This window comes from Rhineura floridana, chromosome 9 (genome assembly GCF_030035675.1).
Source record: "Rhineura floridana isolate rRhiFlo1 chromosome 9, rRhiFlo1.hap2, whole genome shotgun sequence".
Taxonomy (NCBI): domain Eukaryota; kingdom Metazoa; phylum Chordata; class Lepidosauria; order Squamata; family Rhineuridae; genus Rhineura; species Rhineura floridana.
Window position 1 is genome coordinate 111,422,281 of NC_084488.1, and position 27,364 is coordinate 111,449,644.

Genomic DNA, 27,364 nt, shown 5'->3' on the forward strand with positions numbered 1-27,364 from the left:
CCACCCACCTTCTGCTCTAGAAAAGTCTTGACAGATTATCTGCCATAATTCTGCACCACTCTGACATATATTTTGGACTCTAAAGCTTCAGTTCAGTACAATAAGCATTCAAGGTCCACAGACAAGGCTGAATGTATGTGGTGGAGCCGATTTCTAATGCATTCCAAATCTGTCAGATTCCACTATGGTCAAATTCTATTCAGTTGTGGTTCTGCTGGAGCCAAACAGAATTTCACCAAATGCATTGGAATCTGGTGGCATCTTTAGCTTTGTAACATTTGTTGTGGCAATAGAGCACATAAATTTTCAAAGATTTCCCTTTTAACATACAACATATGGCAATTAAAAGGTACTTAAAAACACAATGAAAAAGAAAGAACATGAAACTGGTAGACAGTGCTGGGGAAGAGTCAGTGGTCATGGTGCACGTTGGCACCAACGATATGGGGAAATGCAGCCGTGAGGACCTGGAAGCAAAATTTAGGTTGCTAGGTAGGATGCTGAAAGCCAGGACCTCCAAGGTGGCTTTCTCTGAAATGCTACCGGTTCCACACGCAGGACCAGCCAGACAGGCACAGCTTTGCAGTCTCAATGCGTGGATGAGACGATGGTGTCGGGTGGGTTTGGATTTGTTAGGCACTGGGGAACATTTTGGGACAAGCCCGGCCTGTACAAAAGGGACGGGCTCCACTTGAACCAGAATGGAACCAGACTGCTGGCACTTAAAATTAAAAAAGTGGCAGAGCAGCTTTTAAACTGACTGAGGGGGGAAACCCGACAGGAGCTGAGGAAGGTCTGGTTTGGAATAAACCTCCCCCCTGGGATAAAGACCAAAGAAATGATGAAATTTTAAAAGGGGTAGGCCTAGAAGTAGGCATTGTGAGAGCAGGGGTACAGGATATAAATTCAGAAGAGCAAAATTACCACAGGCCAAACCACAAGTGCCAAAGACACTTGAAGAGAGACACTGCTTACAAGTGCCTGTACGCTAATGCTAGGAGCCTCCGAAGATGGGAGAACTGGAGTGCTTGGTCTTAGAGAAGAGCATTGATATAGTGAGCATAACGGAGACCTGGTGGAATGGAGAAAACCAGTGGGATATAAACTATATCGGAAGGACAGGGAAGGACGTATTGGTGGCGGTGTTGCTCTATACGTGAAAGAAGGCATTGAATCCAGCAAGCTTGAAACCCCAAAAGAGGCAGACTCCTCCACAGAATCGTTGTGGGTGGTGATACCATGCCCCAGGAGGGACTAATACTGGGAACGATCTATCGTCCCCCTGATCAAAATGCTCAGGGAGACCTGGAGATGAGATATGAAATTGAGGAAGCATCCAAACTAGGAAATGTGGTAGTAATGGGTGACTTCCACTACGTGGACATAGACTAGCCGCATATGTGTTCCAGTCATGACAAAGAAGCAATATTTCTAGATATTCTAAATGACTATTCCCTAGACCAGTTGGTCATGGAACCGACCAGAGGGACGGCAACCCTGGACTTAATCCTCAGTGGGGACCGGGACCTGGTGCAAGATGTAAGTGTTGTTGAACCGATTGGGAGCAGTGACCATAGTGCTATTAAATTAAACATACATGTAAATGGCCAATTGCCAAGAAAATCCAACACGGTCACATTTGACTTCAAAAGAGGAAACTTCACAAAAATGAGGGGATTGGTAAAAAGAAAGCTGAAAAACAAAGTCCAGAGGGTCACATCACTCGAAAATGCTTGGAAGTTGTTTAAAAACACTATATTAGAAGCTCAACTGGAGTGCATACCGCAGATCAGAAAAGGTACCGCCAGGGCCAAGAAGATGCCAGCATGGTTAACGAGCAAAGTCAAGGAAGCTCTTAGAGGCAAAAAGTCTTCCTTCAGAAAATGGAAGTCTTGTCCAAATGAAGAAAATAAAAAGGAACACAAACTCTGGCAAAAGAAATGCAAGAAGACAATAAGGGATGCTAAAAAAGAATTTGAGGAGCACATTGCTAAGAACATAAAAACCAACAACAAAAAAATTATATAAATATATTCAAAGCAAGAGACCATCTAGGGAGGCGATTGAGCCCTTGGATGATAAGGGAGTCAAAGGTGTACTAAAGAACGATAAGGAGATTGCAGAGAAGCTAAATGAATTCTTTGCATCTGTCTTCACAGTGGAAGATATAGGGCAGATCCCTGAACCTGAACTAACATTTGCAGGAAGGGATTCTGAGGAACTGAGACAAATAGTGGTAATGAGAGAGGAAGTTCTAGGCTTAATGGACAATATAAAAACTGACAAATCACCAGGCCCAGATGCCATCCACCTGAGAGTTCTCAAAGAACTCAAATGTGAAATTGCTGATCTGCTAACTAAAATATGTAACTTGTCCCTCGGGTCCTCCTCCGTGTCTGAGGACTGGAAAGTGGCAAATGTAACGCCAATCTTCAAAAAGGGATCCAGAGGGGATTCCGGAAATTACAGGCCAGTTAGCTTAACTTCTGTCCCTGGAAAACTGGTAGAAAGTATTATTAAAGCTAGATTAACTAAGCACATAGAAGAACAAGCCTTGCTGAAGCAGAGCCAGCATGGCTTCTGCAAGGGAAAGTCCTGTCTCAGTAACCTATTAGAATTCTTTGAGAGTGTCAACAAGCATATAGATAGAGGTGATCCAGTGGACATAGTGTACTTAGACTTTCAAAAAGCATTTGACAAGGTACCTCACCAAAGACTTCTGAGGAAGCTTAGCAGTCACGGAATAAGAGAGGTCCTCTTGTGAATAAGGAATTGGTTAAGAAGCAGAAAGCAGAGAGTAGGAATAAACGGACAGTTCTCCCAATGGAGGGCTGTAGAAAGTGGAGTCCCTCAAGGATCAGTACTGGGACCTGTACTTTTCAACTTGTTCATTAATGACCTAGAATTAGGAGTGAGCAGTGAAGTGGCCAAGTTTGCTGACGACACTAAATTGTTCAGGGTTGTTAAAACAAAAAGGGATTGCGAAGAGCTCCAAAAAGACCTCTCCAAGCTGAGTGAATGGGCGGAAAAATGGCAAATGCAATTCAATATAAACAAGTGTAAAATTATGCATATTGGAACAAAAAATCTTCATTTCACATATACGCTCATGGGGTCTGAACTGGCGGTGACCGACCAGGAGAGACACCTCGGGGTTGTAGTGGACAGCACGATGAAAATGTCGACCCAGTGTACAGCAGCTGTGAAAAAGACAAATTCCATGCTAGCAATAATTAGGAAAGGTATTGAAAATAAAACAGCCAATATCATAATGCCGTTGTATAAATCTATGGTGCGGCCGCATTTGGAATACTGTGTACAGTTCTGGTCACCTCATCTCAAAAAGGATATTATAGAGTTGGAAAAGGTTCAGAAGAGGGCAACCACAATGATCAAGGGGATGGAGCGACTCCCTTACGAGGAAAGGTTGCAGCATTTGGGGCTTTTTAGTTTAGAGAAAAGGTGGATCAGAGGAGACATGATAGAAGTGTATAAAATTATGCATGGCATTGAGAAAGTGGATAGAGAAAAGTTCTTCTCCCTCTCTCATAATACTAGAACTCGTGGACATTCAAAGAAGCTGAATGTTGAAAGATTCAGGACAGACAAAAGGAAGTACTTCTTTACTCAGCGCATAGTTAAACTATGGAATTTGCTCCCAAAAGATGCAGTAATGGCCACCAGCTTGGATGGCTTTAAAAGAAGATTAGACAAATTCATGGAGGACAGGGCTATCAATGGCTACTAGCCATGATGGCTGTGCTGTGCCACCCTAGTCAGAGGCAGCATGCTTCTGAAAACCAGTTGCCGGAAGCCTCAGGAGGGGAGAGTGTTCTTGCACTCGGGTCCTGCTTGCGGGCTTCCCCCAGGCACCTGGTTGGCCACTGTGAGAACAGGATGCTGGACTAGATGGACCACTGGCCTGATCCAGCAGGCCCTTCTTATGTTCATATGTTCTTATGACTCAGCACATTTGGATTGGGTGTACTTTTGGATTTAATTCACTAATACCCTTAAATAAAAACACCTTGTTTAGCATACATACATATATATGTAATTGTGATTAACCAAACAGAGGTTTATATTATATTAACAAAATGTTTCAGCTTCCGCCTTCATCAGCTGCTAACATACAAATGCTGTGCCAAAGTGGCAGTTATACAGCTTTGAGGATGGAATGCTCAGAGGGGCTTCATTTGCAGAAGCTAAGTAGTGGTGGTACTGTCCTCCAGGTTCAGGCCATGTGGTGCCAACGTGTCCAGAGAGTAAATCCAAAAGTTCCCCCTTTTGGTCAATGCTGCTGGATCTGCTGGCATCTCTATTGCTGTTATGGAAAAGTCCAACAGGCTGTGACCCTCGATGTTAAAATGCTTTGCAACTGGTTGCTCCACTTTTTTTGTCAAAATTGCTGACTTGTGGTTCCTGAAGCGCGTGCGTAGGTCAGTTGTGGTTTTTCCTACGTATTGGATATGACATCCTGGTCTTTTGCACTCGATGATGTAAACTATATTGCAGGACCTGCAGGTGATGTTCTGTTTGATGTAATATGTCCTGCCTGTCCTAGTGCTTGTAAAAGTAGCTGTCTCTCTGAGGTACACACAGGTGATACAGCGTTTGGAGTGACAAGGATGAGACCCTGGATTGGTGATAGGTGGCTTAAGCACAGCTCTCACCAACAGTCTGCGCAGATTAGGAGGTTGGCGAAATGCTATAACAGGAGGCCTGCTGATGGCTCTGGTAAGATGTTCAGAGTTTGCCAGCAATGGGTAGCTCTCCTTGATTGCTCGGTGATAGTTAGGAGATGCTGGATGGAAATCTACCACAAATGGAATCAGTTGCTCACTGCTCTTTGACACCTCAGTAAGATGGAAGAGGTTTTCTCTGGACAGAATGGAGGCTTGGTGGATGTTGCAATTCATAATATGTGGAGAATATCCTCTTTGAAGAAGGTGTTCTTTAAGTTCACTGATCCTTCTCTGGTATTTATCTTCAGTGTTGCAAATAAGTTTGATTCTCAGAGCTAAGCTATACACAATGTTCTTCTTTATATGCCTAGGATGGCAGGATTTCCAGTTTAAATAGGTGTGGGCATCAGTGGGTTTGCTGTAGAGATCAGTGGCTATTTTGCTGTTTTCTTTTTTTTTCAATAATTTTTTTATTCAGATTTTCATAAAACATACAAGACAAAATCATAAAACATTCAAAGACAAAAAACAAAATCAAAAATAGTTAAACAAAAAGAAAAAAAAGAAAAAAAGAAAACAAAAATAAAAAATAAAGAGTAAAATATTGACTTCCCATTTGTCAAAGATCAAATCAGTTATAAGTCTATAATATATAACAATCCTGTCTCTTAAGTCATATTATAAAATCACTTTCCTCCAGTAGTTATCTTACTTAATCATCAAATCTCATAAACATTACTTTATTCTTTCCACAAAAAGTCAAAGAGAGGTTTCAATTCTTTAAGAAATATATCTATCAATTTTTTTTTCCAGATAAGCATATCGATTAATCCATCTCATTACTAATTATGATAATCTTATTGTCATAACCATAGTCAAAATAAACATTTCAATTAATCCATCACATCAGAATCTGTTAGGTTCAATAATTTCAGTAGCCATTGTTCTATTATCTCTATTAGTTCCATTTTCCATCTTCCATCTTCAGTAGTCTTGTTAAGTCCAGTAATTTCAATATCCAATCTTCCATTATCAGTATTCCATAATAATCTTGCTGTCAAAGCCATAGTCATATAGTAAGAGTCTGATGGGGATTACCTCTATCCCAAATATTTTCTTGCCATCCATTCTGAATAGGTTGCTGAAATACTGCTGTAAAATCATATCTCTGTTCTTTTTTTCAAAATACACTGGGTCATCTCTTAAAAGTTTTTCCATTGTCACATGGCTGCAGTTAATTCCATAGATTTTCTCTATATTGGGCTCCATCACATCATTCCAGTCCAGAAGATTATCCATGCCATTGATAACTTTATCTCTAGAATCTTCATTCATTTCTTCAGAGATAACATTGAGTTCCAAACAATAGATTTTATTTCTAAAGTCCATAGACTCCAAATCTTGTTCCTGTTCCACGTTGGTTCCAATCTCCGGGATCTCCTCTCTCACAGGGACCCCTATTCCAGTCTCCAGGGTCACCTCTCTCACAGGGACCCCTGTTCCAATCTCCGGGGTCTCCTCTCTCACAGGGACCCCTTCCAGGGTCACCTCTCTCACAGGGACCCTTATATCTTTAATCTCCTGCTTCATTTTACTCAATTCAATTTTCATTATCTCAATCTCATCCATTATTTTCTGAAACATAGTTATTTCCAGATTTTCAGCCACTTTCTTAATTGCCATTTTAAAAGAAAAATATAGGAAAACCACTTCTTATTTCAGCAACAATTGGGTTAATACTCCAAACTTGGTGACATCACAGTATAAACAGAGCAGACAGCCTTATCTCTCCAATAGTTAAGTAAACAAAATGCAGTTCCCAGGATCGAAACAATTAATGGCAATCGTCAAGAAACAGATTCGTCAAAATAAAATAGACCAAAAAGAGAGTAGTCTCAAAACAGTATAATATTTTTCAAAATAAAAATCTGGAATAGAAATCCCTCTTCTGTGTATATCTTTAGAATGCAAATCCAGGACAGCTTTTTGCAACAAAAACAGAGATAAGCTATTAATTAGTGCGTAGCAGAGAGAAGTTATGGCTCCCCAGTGAGATGTCAAAAACTGATCAATCTGGCAAATCTCTTTTAAACAGCAACAATTTAAGTCAAGTAAAAGAAAAATATAGAAAGAAGGGTGCTTGCCTGTTAGTGCGTTCTCTCTTAGAAGATAAGGTGAACGTTCGCTTTATCAGATAGAGCTTGCTGTTAAAAATCCGTCCCACCTTCGTCGGCTGGACCTCGTCCCATAAATTAATGAGATCTGGTCGTCCCAACAAAAATAGGCTTTGAGGTTAATCTCTTCGTTTCTCCCTACCCGGGAGAAGTTTAATCAGTCAAAAAAAAAAGAAAAAACTGACTGATATATCTGAATAAGCTTCTTTTGAGGCAGGAGCCCGTCTCAAAAGCAGGCACAGGCTAAGTCACCCTTCCCGGAAGTCGCTATTTTGCTGTTTTCAATGGTAAGAAGGGCATCCAGGAAAGGAATGTGCGGATTGTAATTTGTACTATTAAATGTAAACTTAATAGAGGGATGGATAGAGTTGATGTAATTTTTAAATTGTTCCAAACTCTCTTTACCATTCGTCCAGACCATAAAGATGTTGTCAATGTATCGCCACCATATAAATGGTTTGTTGATTGCCTTTTTGAGGATCTCCTGTTCCGGTTTACCCGTAAAGAGTTCACATATGATGGAGTCATGCGAGTCCCCATAGCTGTGCCTTGTAGTTGCAGGTAGTGTTCTCGTTTGAATGTAAAGTTGTTACAAGTGAGGACTAGCGTACCTAAAGTAGTGAGAACCTCTGTTGGAGGATTGTTCATGTATAGATAGATAGATACATAGCTACATAGATTTTATTTATTTATTTATTAAATTTATATACTGCCCCATAGCCGAAGCTTTCTGGGCGGTGCACAACAGACAAACAAGCAATACACAATTAAAACCTTATGTTAAACAACTTTAAAATAGATTCATTATAGCATAAATCGAACAAATTAAACACAGATACTAAATATTAAAATTAAGTTAGTTAAAAATATTAGGATGTGAAGATGTTAAGGTGTCAAAAATTTACCCATAAAGTTTACCCATAAAGAGATTTGCATATGATGGAGCCATGCGAGTCCCCATAGCTGTGCCTTGTAGTTGCAGGTAGTGCTCCTTTGAATGTAAAGTTGTTACAAGTCAGGACTAGCGTACCTAAAGTTGTGAGAACCTCTGTTCGAGGATTGTTCATATCTCTGGTGTTAAGGAACTCATTTAAAGCCTGAATCCCATCATTATGTGGTATATTGGTGTAAAGAGTGTTAAGGAACTCGTTTAAAGCCTGAATCCCATCATTATGTGGTATATTGGTGTAAAGAGATGTGACATCTAAAGTAGCTAGTATAGTATTGTTGTGGAATTGAAACTGCTTGTTTAAAGACTCAATTTTAAGCAAGAAGTCCTTGGTGTCTTTGATATACGATGGGAGGTTTTGCACCATGTTTTGTAAATTTAAGTCAATGTACAGAGAAATCCTTTCAGCAGTTGTGTTGTTACCTGAGACAACTGGGCGACCAGGATTGTTGGCTTTGTGGATTTTAGGCAGCATGTAAAACCTTCCAGGGGTGAGATTTGGATTAACAAGGAGATCAGCAGTTTCCTCTTTAAGAAGTTTCCTACTTGTAAGGTTTTGTATAGATGTAATGATACAAGTATTGAGACCTGTGGTGATGTCTTTGTCAAGAAATCTATACGTTGTTTCATCCTTTAGTTGTCTTTGACCTTCTGCTATATAGTCTGTAGTGTTAAGTACCATAACAGCACCACCCTTATCTGCAGGCTTGATGACAATATCCCTTCTCATCTGAAGGTTCCTTAGGGCTATTTCTTCTTTTGAAAGGTTGTCGTGAGTAGGAGTTGGTGTGTGGTTGTTGATGACTCTGTTTATTGATAAGAGAAAGGTTTCTAGGACTAGATTCCTGTTAATGTTCGGTGTTCAAGTTTTAGGTGGCAGAAACTGTAGCAGAGGATCTCTATTGTAGAGGTCTATGTTGTTCTTAGAGTCATCATAAACGTAATTGTGATTAACAAAACAGAGGTTTTTATTGTATTAACAAAACGTTTCAGCTTCCGCCTTCATCAGCTGCTAACATACAAATGCTGTTACCAAGGTGGCAGTTATACAGCTTTGAGGATGGAATGCTCAGAGGGGCTTCATTTGCAGAAGCTAAGTAGTGGTGGTACTGTCCTCCAGGTTCAGGCCATGTGGTGCCAACGTATCCAGGGAGTAAATCCAAAAGTTCTCCCTTTTGGTCAATGCTGCTGGATCTGCTGGCATCTCTATTGCTGTTATGGAAAAGTCCAACAGGCTGTGACCCTCGATGTTAAAATGCTTTGCAACTGGTTGCTCCACTTTTTTTGTCAAAATTGCCAACTTGTGGTTCCTGAAGCGCGTGCGTAGGTCAGTTGTGGTCTTTCCTACGTATTGGATATGACATCCTGGTCTTTTGCACATATACATACACACACATACACATGCATATACATATATAAACAAGATTTACAATGGTTAATAACTTTGAATCTGCAAAATTGATTCTGTATTCATTGTTCTTGTTATGTGCCTTCAAGTCAATTACGACTTATGGAGACCCTATGAATCAGCAACCTCTAATAGCATCTGTCATGGACCACCCTGTTCAGATCTTGTAAGGTCAGGTCTGTGGTTCTTTTATGGAATCAATCCATCTCTTGTTTGGCCTTCCTCTTTTTCTACTCCCTGCTGTTTTCCCCAGCATTATGGTCTTCTAGTGAATCCTGTCTTCCCATGATGTGTCCAAAGTAGGATAACCTCAGTTTCATTATTTTAGCTTCTAGTGATAGTTCTGGTCTAATTTGTTCTAACACCTAATTATTTGTCTTTTTCGCAGTCCATGGTATCCGCAAAGCTCTCCTTCAACACCACATTTCAAATGAGTTGATTTTTCTCTTATCTGCTTTTTTCACTATCCAACTTTCACATCCATACATAGAGATCAGGAATACCATGGTCTGAATGATCCCGACTTTAGTGTTCAGTGATACATCTTTGCATTTGAAGACCTTTTCTAATTCTCTCATAGCTGCCCTCCCCAGTCTTCTTCTGAAGATTAGCCTTCTTCTGATTACTTGACTATTGTCTCCATTTGGGTTAATGACTGTGCCAAGGTATTATTATCTCTTACCAATTAATTTTCTGCAACAACGCTTTCGTATTAGGTAAGAGCTCTGTAGAAAAACACAGAAGCAAAACTTCTTCCATTATGGAAGGTTTCCCAGCCCAACTCACTGGAAGAGATGTTGTGTGGAGGCCTTGTTTTAACATGCATGTATTCAGATTGTATATACACAAGCCTTTTGTTCAAGCTTCAATTAAGCCAGTAAGCGTCTAACTAACAGCAGTTCCTTGCTTTGCCCAAACGAGGAAACTATAGTAACCAACTTCGGAATAAGCCAGGAATATATTAAACTTTGGTTTCGAGTTGGGTTTAATATTCCTGGTTTGTTCCAAAGCTCATAACCAGAGTTTCCTAGTTTGGACAAAGCAAGGAATTATGGTTGATAAGAAACTTCATAGTTTAACAGTGGCTCACAAAAGAGGCAGAAGCTGTTTGTACAGGCAAAAGGCTCAATGAGACTTAATTGAAATGATTGCCAACTTTTCACATTGATTTTAAAGGGAACTAAGAGTAATCCAACAGCACTCTTCTTTCATATCCTAAATTGCCAATTCCCTCTCTAAGTTTGGGTGATCCATCGGGCAAACACCTATCTCAAACAGAGTACAAAGTCCAAAGAAAATCTGATCTTCTCTCCAGCTCTAAACCTGAGCAAAGGGTGGGGATGGGATGTAGGGAACAAGTTCCTGTCTAACAGATCAGACCAGGGGCAGGTTGGGAGAAGGAGACAGATCTTCTATGCCTTCCACCTCCAGCTCCGAGCTGATGTGGGGAGGCAGCTTACCTCTGCCTGTAGCTCCAGATTCATCTCACTCAGCAGAGCCTGTCTCCCCTCTTGCCATGGAAAAGAGGAGCAACGAGATCTATCTACCCCTGCCACACACACAAAGGACATGCAACAAAATGTTTAGCCCTCAGTATGTATACAATATATCCCCAGCCCCTAAATATGATTGCTCCTGTTCTGGGTTCCAGCCAACCTGGAGCAAGAGCCCTGGAGCACTGTTCAGGAATTGGGGGAAGAATTTTAGGAGAGACAGTAAGCAGAAAGACATTTTTTTCTCTTTCCCACATTCCTGAACTCTTGCCCTACTGTCCTATGTAATACTAAGACCATGGCTGCCTGCCTGATCTGAACCTAAGGCTTCTACTGCTGAGGAACACAAGGTTGCTTGAGAATGGGATAGGTCAAAGGCATCTTTTTTCTCCACACACATACAAAAGTCTCCCTGTATAGTATATGAAGGATTTAACATTTTGGCAAGCAGCAGCACCCCCTCCCAGACCCAAATTCTCCCTTGAGGATATGGTAAGTTGTTAAGGGATCATGCAGACCAACTCCCAATACCCTCCATTTTTCCCTCCCACATGACATTGTCAAACTTCCATGGCTCAATAGCCCTCAGTGTTCCCTAAGTCCTGGAAGGCACCAAGAAAAAGTATTTGTCAGACCACTGAGTGGAAGGATCCACTTAGGGAGCCAGAGGGTTGGTAGTGGTTAGAGTGTTGGACTAGGACCTGGGAGACCAGTGCTCAAATTCCCACACAGCCATGATGCTCACTGGGTAACCTTGGGCCAGTCACTGTCTTTACCTACCTCACAGGCTTATTGTTAGGATAAAATTGGGGGGGGGGCACCGTGTTTGAGCTCCTTGGAAGAAGGGTGGTATATAAATGTAATAATAAATAGATAAAATAGCTAATATCTTGGAACTTCCAAGTATGCAGAAAAAAACATTTTGGGAAGGTTTCGTTTTAAAACCAATATACACAGGACCACTGATGTCTGGTATGATGACATTTGGTACAAGGTGCAGGCTATCCCACCTATTCCTAAAATTTCGCCTTCCTAGCCAAAAGTTATCCTTTAACATTCTGGAACAAAAACACTATTGACTCAAGCACTTCTACCGTTTTATTTCCTAAACAACCAGTCACACTCCTCATGATGTTAGAATTTGCTCAACTTGAAACACACAACACAAAATATAGCAAAAAACTGGGGTTAAAGTTGAGTGAAAGAAGAAGGAACCCATTGTTTTCAGGACAACTTTTCAGATCCCCAAGTTAAGACAGTGAGCATCTTATAGGCTGCTTCTTTGTCGCCAAAGATGAGCACAAAACTGCTGACAATTTCGCAGATGTCAAATGGAGATATCTGACAAACATAGTAGAAATCTAAACTAAAACTAATCTTTAACACACTAAAACAAAAGTATTTCCGTTAAAGCACCTAACATTAACGAGAAAACATTTGAGACAACCGCAAGTCTCAAAAAATGCACTTTAAAATGCCAAAAAATGTTTTGAATCAACTCCAAGTCTGCCATTTGTATTTTGAGGGCTTCACTAAATGAACAAGTTCCATGATATAGCGTACATCCTGAGGACTAAACAATATGTGATTCAGGAGAAACTTTAACAGCACCTCCTAAGGTTTCTTTATTTTCATAACATACTTTCATAACTGAGGCAAACACAAATAGCAAACTGTCTCCAAATTTTATTTATTTTATATCCCACTTAATCTCCAAGGAGCTCAAGATGGCATACATGGTTCTCCCCCTCTTCATTTAATCCCCACAACAACCCTGTGAGATAAGGTTAGGCTGACAGGCAGTGTCTGGCCCAAGGTCACCCAGTTAACTTCATGGCTAAGTGGGGATTGGAACCCTGGTCTCCCAGGCCCTAGTTCAACACTCTAACCACTACACCACACTAGCTCTGTATTTGGAAATATGCCAAAAAATTTAAAAAATAAGAAAAACATTTTGTGGTATATTCACTAAATAACAGGCTATACCCTGTCAATGTATTTTTGAAGTATATTCAGCATATGGTGGATAAAAGAGAAATTGTGATAAATTAACAGCAGTTAAGATGGCAATGACTCATTAACGGAAAAAGCCTTTCTCCCACCCAATCTCAAGAGGTTTTTACAGAATGTAGAACACAGTGGTACAAAGATGATATCGTAAGCACACACATCACAAAACAAGTTCATTCAAAAATGGCTATGCTTGCAATGCATGCATTCAGACATCACAATAAACCATGGGTTATTGACTAATGCTCACCTAGGCTTGTTCCCTACTGCCCTCACCAACCTGCATTGGCACTCTCGTTTCCATTTGATTAACCACAGTTCAGACAAATGACAAGCTATTATTACTTTTTTTAATTAGTATTTTATTGAATTTGTGTTTTTTATTCATAACACCACCACCACAAATGAAAATAAAATCAGAATGGGCAGGGGAGGGGAAGAGAGGAGTCAATAATAAAGGTTTGTTTGCAACAAGCCAACTTCAAACCACAGGTTGCAACACTAAACTGCAGTTAATCAAAAACTGAAGCAAAACAGATGAGAATTTCTATGCTTGATTATTTTTTTCTGAGAATGGAGACTGAGACCATTTTGACCATCCTAATGTCTTGGCCTTACTTATTTCTTCTAGCCTTAGGTTGGCTAGGTCACAATGGGTACAATGACAACAGAAACCACAATTGACAAAAATCCTTCTTATGCAAATTGGAAAGTTACAGCAACATGTAGAATCACACAAAAAACAGTCTTCATTTTCCTTCATCCACCTTTCCCTCAGGTTCCCTCAGGTCCTTGTCTCTCAGTTCACTGCTTACTCTGCAGTTTACTTTCTGGCACCCTGCATATCAGCTTCCTGCCATGTAGCTTCCATTCTTCCTGGGTGCTCTTTCTAGTTCCTGGACTGCCCAACAAAACTACTCCTATTCTGGGACCTGTGTAAGATTTTACTTCCATCCAAACAGACAACTTCCCCATCCCTCACAGAACAGACTGCATAGTCTGACCACTTAGCTCAGCCAATCATGACTCAAGTTTTCACTCACAAATGCTTGACTTTCCATGAGCACACTGTGTGAAAAAAAGTGACATGAAATCTGGAGACAGCCTTCTGTTTGCACAGGTCCTTGTATAAAATCATATTCTGGGGTTTTTTTATGTATTTTGTATCTTTAGCTATTTACAGCTTAAATTCCTTATATCTGCACAGGGCAAGCCCTTAATGGCTGGGATACATACAATTCCAAATGGGAAAGCAAGGCTTGATTTGCATTTAGGAGTTAAAAGTGTCCATGTTTGCATGTACTTTCCAATGGGGAACTACGTATGTTCCAGCCATTAGGGCTTGCTTTTCAGGGGAGAACTACATGTACCCCATGTATGGACATGTAGTTGCAAGCATATCATGACACAGCTGCGATACTTTGTTATGCAAAAGTTTATGTATCTGCACTAATGACTAAACTCCTGCTCATGCTAGTTTGGATACAATCCAATGCAGATTACTACAGAATTTGTACAATACCAAAACATTTGATTCATTGCTAATACATCACAGTGCAGCCTTCTTTGCTGCTTAACAACATTTCAAGCTCTCCAACACTGAATTGTTGCTTTATCTAGCCCTCCATTAGTACACAGACATTATGCCTCACTTCATACACATGTATTAGACACATTTAACTTAAGCGTTACAGTTTATAAAAAGGTGGAGCAAGTGAGCTAAACTAATCCTTGCTAAGATTAAAAATTAGAACTAGTTTGGAATTAGCAAAGAATCACTCCAAAGTCAGTATTCCACTTTCAGAATTCAATCTAGACTTTCAAAAACCATTCCACCTGCAAGCAACAGAGGGAGAGAGAGAATAGCAAGAGACGAGGAAGGAATCAAATGAGCTCTGGTTCCAAAGCAGAAGCTTCTGATGCAATCTGCCCAGACCAATTCAGGGATGTGGGCAGAGTTTCATTCTATAATCTATTCATTGCTGGATTCCCACTCTCTTATGGACTTACATAAGAGGTGGTCCAAGAGCTGCCTGTCTCCTTAAAAAGTAATTTCAGCTACCTGAGAGCACCTAGGTAGTACATGGGCCTCCTGACATCACCAGGTTTGAAATCAATGTAGCAAATCCTGATGGAAGCACAGGTCTGGATAACATGCTGTTGCTCTCGGGGGAATTTTACATATATTTTACGTTCAATTCCCCCAGTCTTCACTCCAGCCCTGGAGATGGGGAGGGTACAGGGCATCATCTTCACAGTTCTGCTGTGCTCCATGCACTTTAGAAAGACAATATGCCAATCACAAACTTGTAGCTGGAGAGGGGTGGGCAATTATTCCAGCATTTACATGGTCTCAAGGCACTTCCCTGGAGCTGGAAAGGAGAGCAGGGGATTGATGGTTTCACACAGTTTCAGAAAGATGGTATGTGTACAATAGCCTATTCCTTGGGGGAGAGGAAGGACCTGGCAGCCTCTACTTCTTGATAGCTACTAAGGCCAACCAAAAATGTCTGGCCCCCTGACAATTTATTTGATTTAGAAAATTTATAAACTATGTGATCAAAAAATTCTTCAAGCAATGTACAAATAAAATGATAGGTAAAACATGGCTAAAATCTATAAACCAATTAAAAACAAATATAAGTAAAAAGATCATAATAAAAAGGTAAAATCAATAAACAGGTAATGCCTTCAGGTCAATTCCGACTTATGGCGACCCTATGAATAGGATTTTCATGAGGCTGAGAGGCAATGACTGGCCCTGTGTGGGGATTCAAACCCTGGTCTGCCAGGTCGCAGTCCAGCACCTTAACCACTACACCACAGGTAATTAAATCATGTGTCTGAATAGGTTTGTCAGAACAAAAAAGTTTTCAGCAGGCATCTAAAACAATATAGTGAGGGCACCTACCTAATGTCAACAGGCAAAGAGTTCCATAGTAGAGGTACAGACACACTAAAGGTATGACTCCTGACAAATGCAGAACAGATATTACATGGCACTTGCAAAAGTGCACATTCTGCAAATTGAAGTGATCGAATAGGCACATGGAAGGTAAGGTGATCCCATAAGTAAACTAGCCCCAAGCCATAAAGGGTGTTATATACCAATATTAATACTTGGCCTGGTAAGAAATCGGCAGTCAGTGCAGATCTTTGGGCACAGATATAACATCCTGGGCAAGGTCCTAGAAAGAGTGGTTGCAGACCAGCTCCAGGCGCTCTTGGATGAGACCGATTATCTGGATCCATTTCAATCGGGTTTCAGGCCCGGTTTTGGCACGGAGACGGCCTTGGTCGCCCTGTATGATGACTTGTGTCGGGAGAAAGATAGGGGGAGTGTAACTCTGTTGATTCTCCTTGATCTCTCAGCGGCTTTTGATACCATCGACCATCGTATCCTTCTGGGGAGACTCGCTGATCTGGGAGTTGGAGGCACTGCCTGGCAGTGGTTCCGCTCCTACTTGGCGGGTCGTCTTCAGAAGGTAGTGCTTGGGGAATTTTGCTCGGCACCCTGGGCTCTCCAATATGGAGTTCCACAGGGGTCAGTACTATCCCCCATGCTTTTTAACATCTACATGAAGCCACTGGGTGCCGTCATCAGGAGTTTTGGAGTGTGTTGCCACCAGTACGCTGATGACACGCAGCTCTACTTCTCCTGTTCATCTTTTTCAGGTGAGGCTGTCAATGTGCTGAACCGATGCTTGGCTGCGATAATGGACTGGATGAGAGTGAATAAACTGAGGCTCAATCCAGACAAGACTGAGATGCTGTTAGTAGGTTGTTCTCCTGAACAGATGGTGGATGTTCATCCTGTTCTGGATGGGGTTGCACTCCCCCTGAAGGAGCAGGTCCGTAGTTTGGGAGTTCTTTTAGAACCATGCCTGTCACTAGAGGCACAGGTAGCCTCGGTGGCACGGAGAGCTTCCCACCAACTTCGGCTGGTGGCCCAACTACGCCCCTATCTGGACAGGGACAACCTTGCGTCAGTTGTCCATGCACTGGTAACCTCTAAACTAGACTACTGCAATGCACTCTATGTGGGGCTGCCTTTGAAGACGGTTCGGAAGCTACAGCTCGTGCAAAATGCAGCGGCCAGACTATTAACAGGGACTAGGCGGTCCGATCATATAACACCGACTCTGGCCCGCTTGCACTGGTTGCCCATATGCTTCCGAGCTCGATTCAAAGTGCTGGTTTTAACTTATAAAGCCCTAAACGGCTTGGGACCGCAATACTTGTTGGAACGCCTCTCCCGATACGAACCTACCCATACACTGTGCTCAACATCAAAGGCCCTCCTCCGGGTGCCTACGCAGAGAGAAGCCTGGAAGGTGACAACGAGAAAAAGGGCCTTCTCAGTGGTGGCCCCCGAACTGTGGAATACTCTTCCTGATGAGGTACGCCTGGCGCCAACATTATTATCTTTTCGGCAGCAGGTAAAGACCTTCCTCTTCTCCGAGGCATTTTAATATTTTGATATTCAATGTTTTAATATTTTAATATCTAATATTGTAATTTTTGACACCTTAACATCTTCACATCCTAATATTTTTAACTAACTTAATTTTAATATTTAGTATCTGTGTTTAATTTGTTCGATTTATGCTATAATGAATCTATTTTAAAGTTGTTTAACATAAGGTTTTAATTGTATATTGCTTGTTTGTCTGTTGTGCACCACCCAGAAAGCTTCGGCTATGGGGCAGTATATAAATTTAATAAATAAATAAATAAAATCTATGTATCTATGTATCTATGTATCTATCTATCTATCTATCTATACATGAACAATCCTCCAACAGAGGTTCTCACTACTTTAGGTACGCTAGTCCTCACTTGTAACAACTTTACATTCAAACGAGAACACTACCTGCAACTACAAGGCACAGCTATGGGGACTCGCATGACTCCATCATATGTGAACTCTTTACGGGTAAACCGGAACAGGAGATCCTCAAAAAGGCAATCAACAAACCATTTATATGGTGGCGATACATTGATGACATCTTTATGGTCTGGACAAATGGTAAAGAGAGTTTGGAACAATTTAAAAATTACATCAACTCTATCCATCCCTCTATTAAGTTTACATTTAATAGTACAAATGACAATCCACACATCCCTTTTCTGGATGTCCTTCTCACCACTGAAAACAACAAAATAGCCACTGATCTCTACAGCAAACCCACTGATGCCCACACCTATTTAAACTGGAAATCCTGCCATCCTAAGCATATAAAGAAAAACATTGTGTATAGCTTAGCTCTGAGAATCAAACTTATTTGCAACACTGAAGATAAATACCAGAGAAGGATCAGTGAACTTAAAAAACACCTTATTTTAAGTGGATATCCTTTACATATTATCGATTGCAACATCCACCAAGCCTCCATTCTGTCCAGAGAAAACCTCTTCCATCTTACTGAGGTGTCAAAGAACAGAGAACAACGGATTCCATTTGTGGTAGATTTCCATCCAGCAACTCCTAACTATCACCGAGCAATCAGAGAGAGCTACCCATTGCTGGCAAACTCTGAACATCTTGCTAGAGCCATCAGCACGCCACCTGTTGTAGCATTTGGCCAGCCTCCTAATCTGCGCAGACTGTTGGTGAGAGCTGTACTTAAGTCACCTGTCACCAATCCTGGGTCTCATCCATGTCACTCCAAACGCTGTATCACCTGTGTGTACCTCAGGGAGACAGCTACTTTTACAAGCACTAGGACAGGCAGGACATATTACATCAAACAGAACATCACCTGCAGGTCCTGTAATATAATTTACAGCATCAAATGCAAAAGACCAGGATGTCATATCCAATACGTAGGAAAAACCACAACTGACCTACGCACGCGCTTCAGGAACCACAAGTTGGCAATCTTAACAAAAAAAGTGGAGCAAGTTCCAAAGCATTTTAACATCGAGGGTCACAGCCTGTTGGACTTTTCCATAACAGCAATAGAGATGCCAGCAGATCCAGCAGCACTGACCAAAAGGGAGAACTTTTGGGTTTACTCTCTGGACACGTTGGCACCACATGGCCTGAACCTGGAGGACAGTACCACCACTACTTAGCTTCTGCAAATGAAGCCCCTCTGAGCATTCCATCCTCAAAGCTGTATAACTGCCACCTTGGTAACAGCATTTGTATGTTAGCAGCTGATGAAGGCGGAAGCTGAAACGTTTTGTTAATACAATAAAAACCTCTGTTTTGTTAATCACAATTACGTTCATATATGTTTTAGGTGATTAACGGAATCCTTATAGTGATCCAGAGCAAGCTTGAATGAAGATCTTGCCCAAAATGCTGGCAGAAGCTCACTCCTGTCATACTGGAGCATTCTGCACTAACTGTAGCCTCCAGATTAACTGCGAGGGAAGCCCCACATAGAGTACATTGCAGTAATTGAATCTTGAAGTCACCAATGCCTGAACGACTGTGGTCAAGCTCTTCTGTTCAAGGAACAGTCACAGTTGTCATACCATCTGAAGCTGGTAAAAAGCACTTCTAGCCACCGAGGCCACTTGGGCCTCCAGTAACAAAGCAGGAGCATCCCTAGGATGCATACCTGGTACTTTAGAGGGAGTGCAACCCCATCTAGATGAGGCAATTGATTCTTGTGCCTGAGTAATTGGTCACTCACCCACAGAGCCACTCTCTTACCAGGAGTCAAGCTCAATTTTTCTTCACCCACCACTGCATCCCTTAAGCACTGGTTCAAGGCTTACATGGCCGTTCCTGATTAAGATGCCACAGAGAAATAAATCCTGCCCCAAATCTCCTAATGACAACTCCCAACAGCTTCACACAGATAATAAACAGTGTTGGGGATACAATACCTTCCCGTGGAACCCCATAGCATAATCGCTAGAGGTCTAAAAAGCACTTTCCCAGCACTATTCTCTGGACTGGACCCCATAGGTAAGACCAGAACTACTATAACACTTTGCCCCCAACACCCATCCTACGGTGTCAATCCAGGAGGATACCATGGCCAATGGTATCAAAAGTTGCAGAAAGTCTGAAAAGGAGCAAGGTTGCACTCTTCTTGTCCTGCTCTCAATAAAGGTCATCCATGAGGATGACCAAAGCCATTTCGGTCCCATGACTGTAATGGATCCTGATTGGAATAGGTCTACATCAGGAGTTCCCACACTGTGTCCGTGAACAACCAATGGTCCACAAGCTTTATTCAGGTGGTCTCTACTGTGTGGCTGAGGACAGAAAACAGCACATCCACTACACTAACTATTCATATTGGTTTTTAATTATATTTTATTGCTTTTTTCTTTTTTTATACTGTATTTTATTGTACTACCAATTGAATTCTATGGAATACAAATGGTAACACAATAACATACAATATATAAGAAACAATAGAAGCAATAAAAGTGCTATTAAGAATCATGTAGCAATTGTAATGTATTATGCTAAATGTTATAACAGAAAGAAAAATCATTAAGTGGTCCTCCAAAACACTTAGCAATTTTCAAGAACCACCTTCCCTAAAAGGGGATATTTGCAACTAGTCGGTAGTCAGTCCAAAGTCAGTTTCTTTAGGAGTGGCTATGATCCCATGTCTTGCAAGGTAGTTGGGACCAAACCCTCACACAATGACACATTAATCACACCCAACCAGCTCAACCCCCTCTACTAAACTGAATAAAGAGGGACAGGTGTCAAGAGAACATTTTTTTTTGTATTTAGCAAAGTACCAAACATGGTGATTAATGAAGTATATATTTTTGTCATAAGGTTAATGCTTTAAAAATACTTGATTTTACTAAATTGTTTTCACCATTCAGTTACCAATAATATTCTGGTATGGACCACTCGCCTTCAAATCATATCAGCCTTTCCCAACGTTTGGGTCCCCAGATGTTGCTGAAGTATAATAATAGCATGTGTTTTTGAACTGTTTTTTTTTTAAGTGTTTTTAAATATGTCTATTTGTATATTTGTTTTTAATGTTTTTAATTGTTGTAAACCACCCAGAAAGCTTCGGCTATGGGGCGGTATACAAATGTAATAAATAATAATAAATAAATAATAAAATAATAAGTACAGCTCGCATAATTCCTAACCATTGGCCATGCTGACTGGGGCTGATGGGAGTTGTAATCCAGCAAATCTGGGGACCCAAAGGTTGGGAAAGGCTGTTTTAGATTTCAAACCAATATGAACATCTCCTGCAACACCACAATGCTTTCTACTGCCATCGATACTGGTTTAAACAACAGGATACAACTTCTCCTCAATCCCCTTAGCTAATCCAGTCACTGAAATTAAGTATCTAACACACAAAAAAGTCTGGCCCCCAAACATGTGTGTGTTTTTTAGGGTTCTCTAAACAGCAGGTACAGCCAGTTACAGACATTATTGTTACTTGGCTTCATGAAAACAAAAATAACGCAGGTTAACACTTTCAAAGAGGGTAAATAGTAGTTCTGACCTATCCTAATGAGGTAAGGGTCAGCAACTGAAGACTTCTGCACCAAATCCAATCCCATCAGTTCCTTGTTGTCAACCTGGAGATGAGAGGTGTAAAGGAAGTCACTTTGGGGGCAATAGCACTTGATGGTAGGTCAATGGAGGGAGTGATAGTTGAGGCACTGGCAGGGCTGTGGAGTCGGTACACCAAACCTTCGACTCCGACTCCTCTATTTTTCTACGGTCCGACTCCACCCAAAATTGATTCCAACTCCACAGCCCTGGAAAGGACTGTAAATCTCTTTTTAAATTGGAAGCTCTCATAGGAGCATTTTTATCGCTGCCTGAATATGCGCTGATCTTGGCATCACAGCATTTGTCTTCATCTGGGTCCTGTGTCATACACTGACACACAAAATGTTTTCCATCTTGAGTATGGTCAAATGCTCAACTACAGCTGACTTCATGGGAAGCTTCTTTGATATTTTGAATTTATATTTTAAAAAAATTGTCAATCAAAATAATTTTTGAAGCCGGAGTCAGAACATTTCTACTGACTCCGACTCCACCCAAAATTGCTCCCGACTCCGACTCTGACTCCACGACTCCACAGCCCTAGGCACTGGCTCACTGTACCTCGCCTATTTCTCTAAGTAGCCCTTTGGAGAACACACTGCTGACTAAAGCCGAAAGGAATCTCAGGACTGGCCATCAAAGCACTACGAACAGCAGAGCATTCACGAAGTTGGGATGTGAGCTTTATGTTCTGTAGCAGGCCTTTCTAAACAGATTCAGTATTACTACTCCTCTGATTCAATATTTCTATTCTTCTATCCAAGAGCTTATAAAATAGAAGTGTGAATTTAATCAGCCTCTCAACCAACGGAAATGACAAGGCAGCCAGGGAGCAACATGAGTGAGCTGGATGGAAGACAATGAGTATATCATTAAGCTAAAGGAACCCACAGGTCATCAAGTGCAAACATATCATTTGCAGAGGAGAGAAGTACCCCTTCTCCCATTCATTGTCGATCACTCCTGGCCGAGTAAGATTGTCTTCCAGGGTAAGGTCTTTAACAATGGGTCTGTAAGTGACTGTGGAGGCCAATTCTGGATCCACACAGCCTCCCACAGTGAGGACATAGGTTTCCAGATGGAAGATGGTCACGATGAGGATTTGCTTGACGTGCCTTCTGCTTAGCTCATTTGTCCCTTTCACCCTGTACTCGTGCTTCTTCAAAGTCCATAGCACCTTTGATAATGGCCAACCTCCAATTGGGATGCTCATGGGCCAAGGCTTCCCAGTTCTCGGTAATGGGAGCCCCTTCTCCCAATGCACCAGTGATGGGGAATTTTTTTATCAGGTGGGGGACACACACCATCAGCAGGTAAGCAGGACCACTTACCTCTCAATCATCTGATGCCATAATGATGCCAGGTCATTGACACCTGTCAAAGTTGGCTCACAGAGGGGAGGAGATAGCTCAATGGGCTTGCTCAGCCCTGCATGCAGCACTTCCCAAATACCCGACAACCAGCTGATTGATGGGCATTTAGGAAAAGGTGCACACAGGGCTGAGCAAGCTTTGCAAGCCGTTTGTCATTTCGCAAGCACAGAGCACAAAGTTTGCAAAGCAATTTGCATAGCACTTCCCAAACAGCCAACAATCAGCTAGTTGTCAGGCATGTGGGAAGCTGTGCACAAAGTACTTTGCAAGGTTTGTGCTCAGTGCTTCATAAGCCCCAAGCATAGCCCTTATAAAGCCTGCTCCACCCTGTGTGCCCAACAATCAGCTATGGAAGGGGTTTTGCAGGCAACACCAACAGGCAGTGCCTACAAAGCCCCTTTTGGCCAAGCTCCACCCTTACTTGTACCACACATTATATATGATATCAGATGTAGGACAGGTGAGCGTGGCTTGCCCAAAATGGTCTTGCAAGCCAAACAGGGAGGCATGGTGAGCCCATTGGGCTTGAGGTTCCCCATTCCTGCAATACCATAATGCCGTTGTATAAATCTATGGTGCGGCCGCATTTGGAATACTGTGTACAGTTCTGGTCGCCTCATCTCAAAAAGGATATTATAGAGTTGGAAAAGGTTCAGAAGAGGGCAACCAGAATGATCAAGGGGATGGAGCGACTCCCTTACGAGGAAAGGTTGAAGCATTTGAGGCTTTTTAGTTTAGAGAAAAGGCGGGTCAGAGGAGACATGATAGAAGTGTATAAAATTATGCATAGCATTGAGAAAGTGGATAGAGAAAAGTTCTTCTCCCTCTCTCATAATACTAGAACTCGTGGACATTCAAAGAAGCTGAATGTTGGAAGATTCAGGACAGACAAAAGGAAGGACTTCTTTACTCAGCGCATAGTTAAACTATGGAATTTGCTCCCACAAGATGCAGTAATGGCCACCAGTTTGGACGGCTTTAAAAGAAGATTAGACAAATTCATGGAGGACAGGGCTATCAATGGCTACTAGCCGTGATGGCTGTGCTGTGCCGCCCTAGTCAGAGGCAGCATGCTTCTGAAAGCCAGTTGCCGGAAGCCTCAGGAGGGAAGAGTGTTCTTGCACTCGGGTCCTGCTTGCGGGCTTCCCCCAGGCACCTGGTTGGCCACTGTGAGAACAGGATGCTGGACTAGATGGGCCACTGGCCTGATCCAGCAGGCACTTCTTATGTTCTTATGTTAATACACAAACAAATCAATATTTTTCTTTTTGACCATATGCAGTTTCATTTTTGCAATGATTATTCAAATACTGTCAGTCATGCAAGACAGAAAACCACTCAGAAAATTTCATTCACGCATGCCAGAAAATCCAAATTATTCACAAGCTCTGGAAAAATTCTGTTTCTAGCAGTTTTTAAAGATAAGCTGGAGATAATCTACAATAAAAGCAAGGTAACTATCCAAAGTTAAACACCTTAAAGTTTCAGTAATTTCAATAGGATAGGTTTAAATCATTCTCAATGAAGTCAATGGGCCATGTGTTTAACTCTGATGAAGTTGCCATAAGCATTATCAAAGTTATTTGCAACATATCAGAAAGAAAAATTGCTAATATCAGCTTTACTACTTTTTCTAAATCAACTAAATAAATTGCACCCTTACATTCTGCAACTTGGAAACATTTTTCAAAGACAACCACAGAATAGGGCTAACATGAGTATTTGCAGAGAATAATTATTCCCTTGAAGACTCCTCAGCTCTACTGTATTTAAAATGTGTAAGCCCAACAAATCTACACTTATAGCTTCCATCTTCTAGGGATAAATAGCAGAAATATGTGCCCACACAATATAGGGATTTACGGGATCCTATCATCACAAATTACAGAAATGCCAAGAACCCAAAGAGATGTTCATGTAAGGAGCTACCAATGCCCCAAGATGAATGGTAATACTTGCAGACCTCAAAAAGAATAGTATCTTCCCCCTCAATGACAATATATGCTTTATAGGATTAACCTATGTCTCTAAAGCAGCAATCACTTTTCTTTTGTCTGGGGATACTGCCATTTTTGAACTACTGCATGCATCATAAGAGAGACAGTGTGTGTCAGCTGATAGTCCTCACTTTCCGCCTTTTTGTTCGCTGTTTCCCAATGAAAAAAAATGTCCCAATGAAATTCCCAATTTCAAACAGCAAATCACATTTTTGCCCGTATTGGAAGGAGCGGATTTAACCTGTGAAAATGTGTGACACCGCATAACGTCATTTGGACGACCGAAAAATAATAAGCACACATAGCGCGCGTGTCACACATTTTGCAGTCGTCTGGATGAGCCCCTAGTGTGGCTGGGCCCCATGCAAAACAATTCCAAGAAAACACACTCCTGCTTTTCATCTGCCACATGATTCTTCTCTCCCCCACACATCCTGAACTGAAACATGTTTACCAAACCGTTACTCCATAAGACTTATTTCTCAAAAATATGCATACAGCTGAGTCTGACCCTGACCATCAATGGGCTTAAAGAACACATAACTCCACTGCAGACACCAGCACAGACAATCATGACCGCCAGAAAAAAACAATTAAAATGGACCTTGGGGTGGCTTTCAGAGAGCCAAACTAAAAGGTGGGTGGGGTCAAGCTTAATTCACCCCTTGGTTCCAAAGGATGAGCCCTTTCTAAGGCCTGCAGGCAGCTATACCGGAGGAAACTATAACACAGGCAGTTACCACTGCATTTACTACATACCACACAACGCTGCGTTTACACCCCCTTTCACATCCCACTTCAGGAATGAGCCCACTGGTCCTGGGCACGTCAAAAGACACCCCTGAGAGCAACGTATTCGCCACCTGGCTTTGCTTTTTACAGAGGATCAACATTAGGTCTCGCTAAACCTACCCGGTGTGCAGTACAGGTGAAATCAAGTCTTGTTGACATTAGCGCCCGATAGTATCACCTCTTTCCCCAGAGTAGCATGTAAGATTCTTACATCAGAAAAACGCAAGGGTGCTGGAGAAGAGGGCGGGGAGAGATAACACGCCTGCAGCACTTATCACAACTTATATCTTTGGTTCACTGAGTGCGGCTGTCGATCCTTCAGCAACTGTGTAAACTGTGTAGAGATTCTCTAATCTCTCTCTGCCCCCCACACACAGACACTTAGCAAAAGCTGGCGTTGATACAAGTTTTGTGAGCCATGACAACAGACAAGGTTGAGCCTACAAGACCTCCGGGAGTCCTTAGACCCCAAACGGGAGAAGGGAGCCGTAGATTGCCAAATGCCAGGCGTCTTCCATGGCCTTTCGAGGTGTTTGTTTATGGTGCGCCCCCCCATCCCCGTTCCTCCCCGCTCACCTTCCGCCAGCAGCTCCTCCACCGTGACCTGAAAACGTCCTACAGCAAAGACCCTGCTGCTGCCCACGGCCGGGCCGCCTCCAGCCACAAAACCCGAACCAGGCGCTGACGTGCCGCCGCAGCCAATACCACCTCCTCCTCCGCTGCTATTGCTCCCTCCGGTACCGTCTGACTTGGGCATCCGAGAAAACTTCTTCATGGCGGGCGAGGCGCGTCTCAAGCTCGGGAGGGACGCGAGGAAGCGGCCCAAGGAGGAGCAGAGCAGAGAAGAGCGAGAGCTGTTCCTGCTGCCGCCGCCCAAGGAGCCACCCCTTCTTCCCTCAGGGGATGGGACCGTGGCGGCTCAACACAGCCAGTCACAGCGCCCGGCCCCGCACTGGGGAGCCCGAGGCCGCCGCCGCCACTGCAGGAACCGCGTTTGACAAGGAACAGTCACCGCAGCCCCGGTTCCGCCGCGCCTCACATTCCGGGCGGAAAGTCTGGGTGCGCGCGCGTTCGTGTGTGTGTTTCTGGGTGTGCGCGTCGCAGAGCCTTGGCCACCCCCGCCTTCAGCGCCGTATCTCCCTCCCTCGCTTCCTCCCTCACAGAAGCGCACACACTCGACACCGCTCAGGGATGGCGGGAGGAGGATTGGGAAGTGAGAAAAAGCGAGCAAAAGACCCCTCCCCCTCCAGAATGAGGCCGGAGCTGCTCGCGCGCCGCCCTTCAACGCTCCGCCGCGCGCGCGCGCACATATACACACACGCGCGACGCGATGGCGGGGGAAGAATTGAGTGAGTATAAGGGAGGGAGGCGGGGAAACACGAGCTGGACTTTGTACCCCGCCCACCCCTGTACTCGCGCTCGGAACACTGTCAACTCGCTTGCTTGCTTCTCTCTTTCTCTCTGACCCCTTTTTCTCGCGCAAACCAGGGGAGGGGGAGAGGACAAGGCGAACCGCCTCCTCCTCCTGTCAGCCAAAAGAAATCTGCGCACGCGCGGTGTTTACTTAATTTTTTAAAAAAAGAACCCTGTCACTCCTCTTTAACAAGTTCCCTCCCTCCTTCCTTCCTTAACACCCTTTTGTGCTACCGGAAGTGAGGTTGCCGCGCCTGAGTAGCACGTGCTGAGGGGGAAGCTTAAGAGGGAGAGGAGGCCGTTTTGGCGTGTTGGTAACGCCCACCTTTGCTTCAGGGGGTGCCCTCCCGCTCTCGTGCTGCCGCCGCTGCTGCTGCTGCTGCTGCCGCCGCCGCCGCCGCCGCCGCCGCCTCCTCCTCCTCTCACCTCCTGACTGTCAGGCGGACGTTCGAAAACCGTTTCTCTGAGCCGTTGAAAAAGGACCGTTAGGCAAGAGGGGGGAGGGGGATAGTATGTGGCTTCTGGCTGTTATCTCTCTGCTGTGATGGGTTTGTATATCCT

At 42.8% G+C, this 27,364-nt stretch overlaps 1 protein-coding gene across 5 annotated transcripts in view; it reads right to left on the minus strand.

Moving 5' to 3' along the window:
* The window catches only part of BMP2K (BMP2 inducible kinase), a 78,193-nt gene extending 51,167 nt beyond the window's left edge, over positions 1-27,026 (minus strand). For 3 of the 5 annotated variants that reach the window (XM_061583263.1, XM_061583264.1, XM_061583262.1), the window contains exon 1: positions 25,967-27,025. In XM_061583263.1, coding sequence (XP_061439247.1) covers positions 25,967-26,165 — 199 coding nt within the window. In that variant the 5' untranslated portion in view covers positions 26,166-27,025. Of the gene's footprint in view, positions 1-25,966 lie in introns of all 5 variants that reach the window. The other 2 variants (XM_061583260.1, XM_061583259.1) reach the window with 1 other exon arrangement.
* Positions 27,027-27,364: the final 338 nt, after the last annotated feature.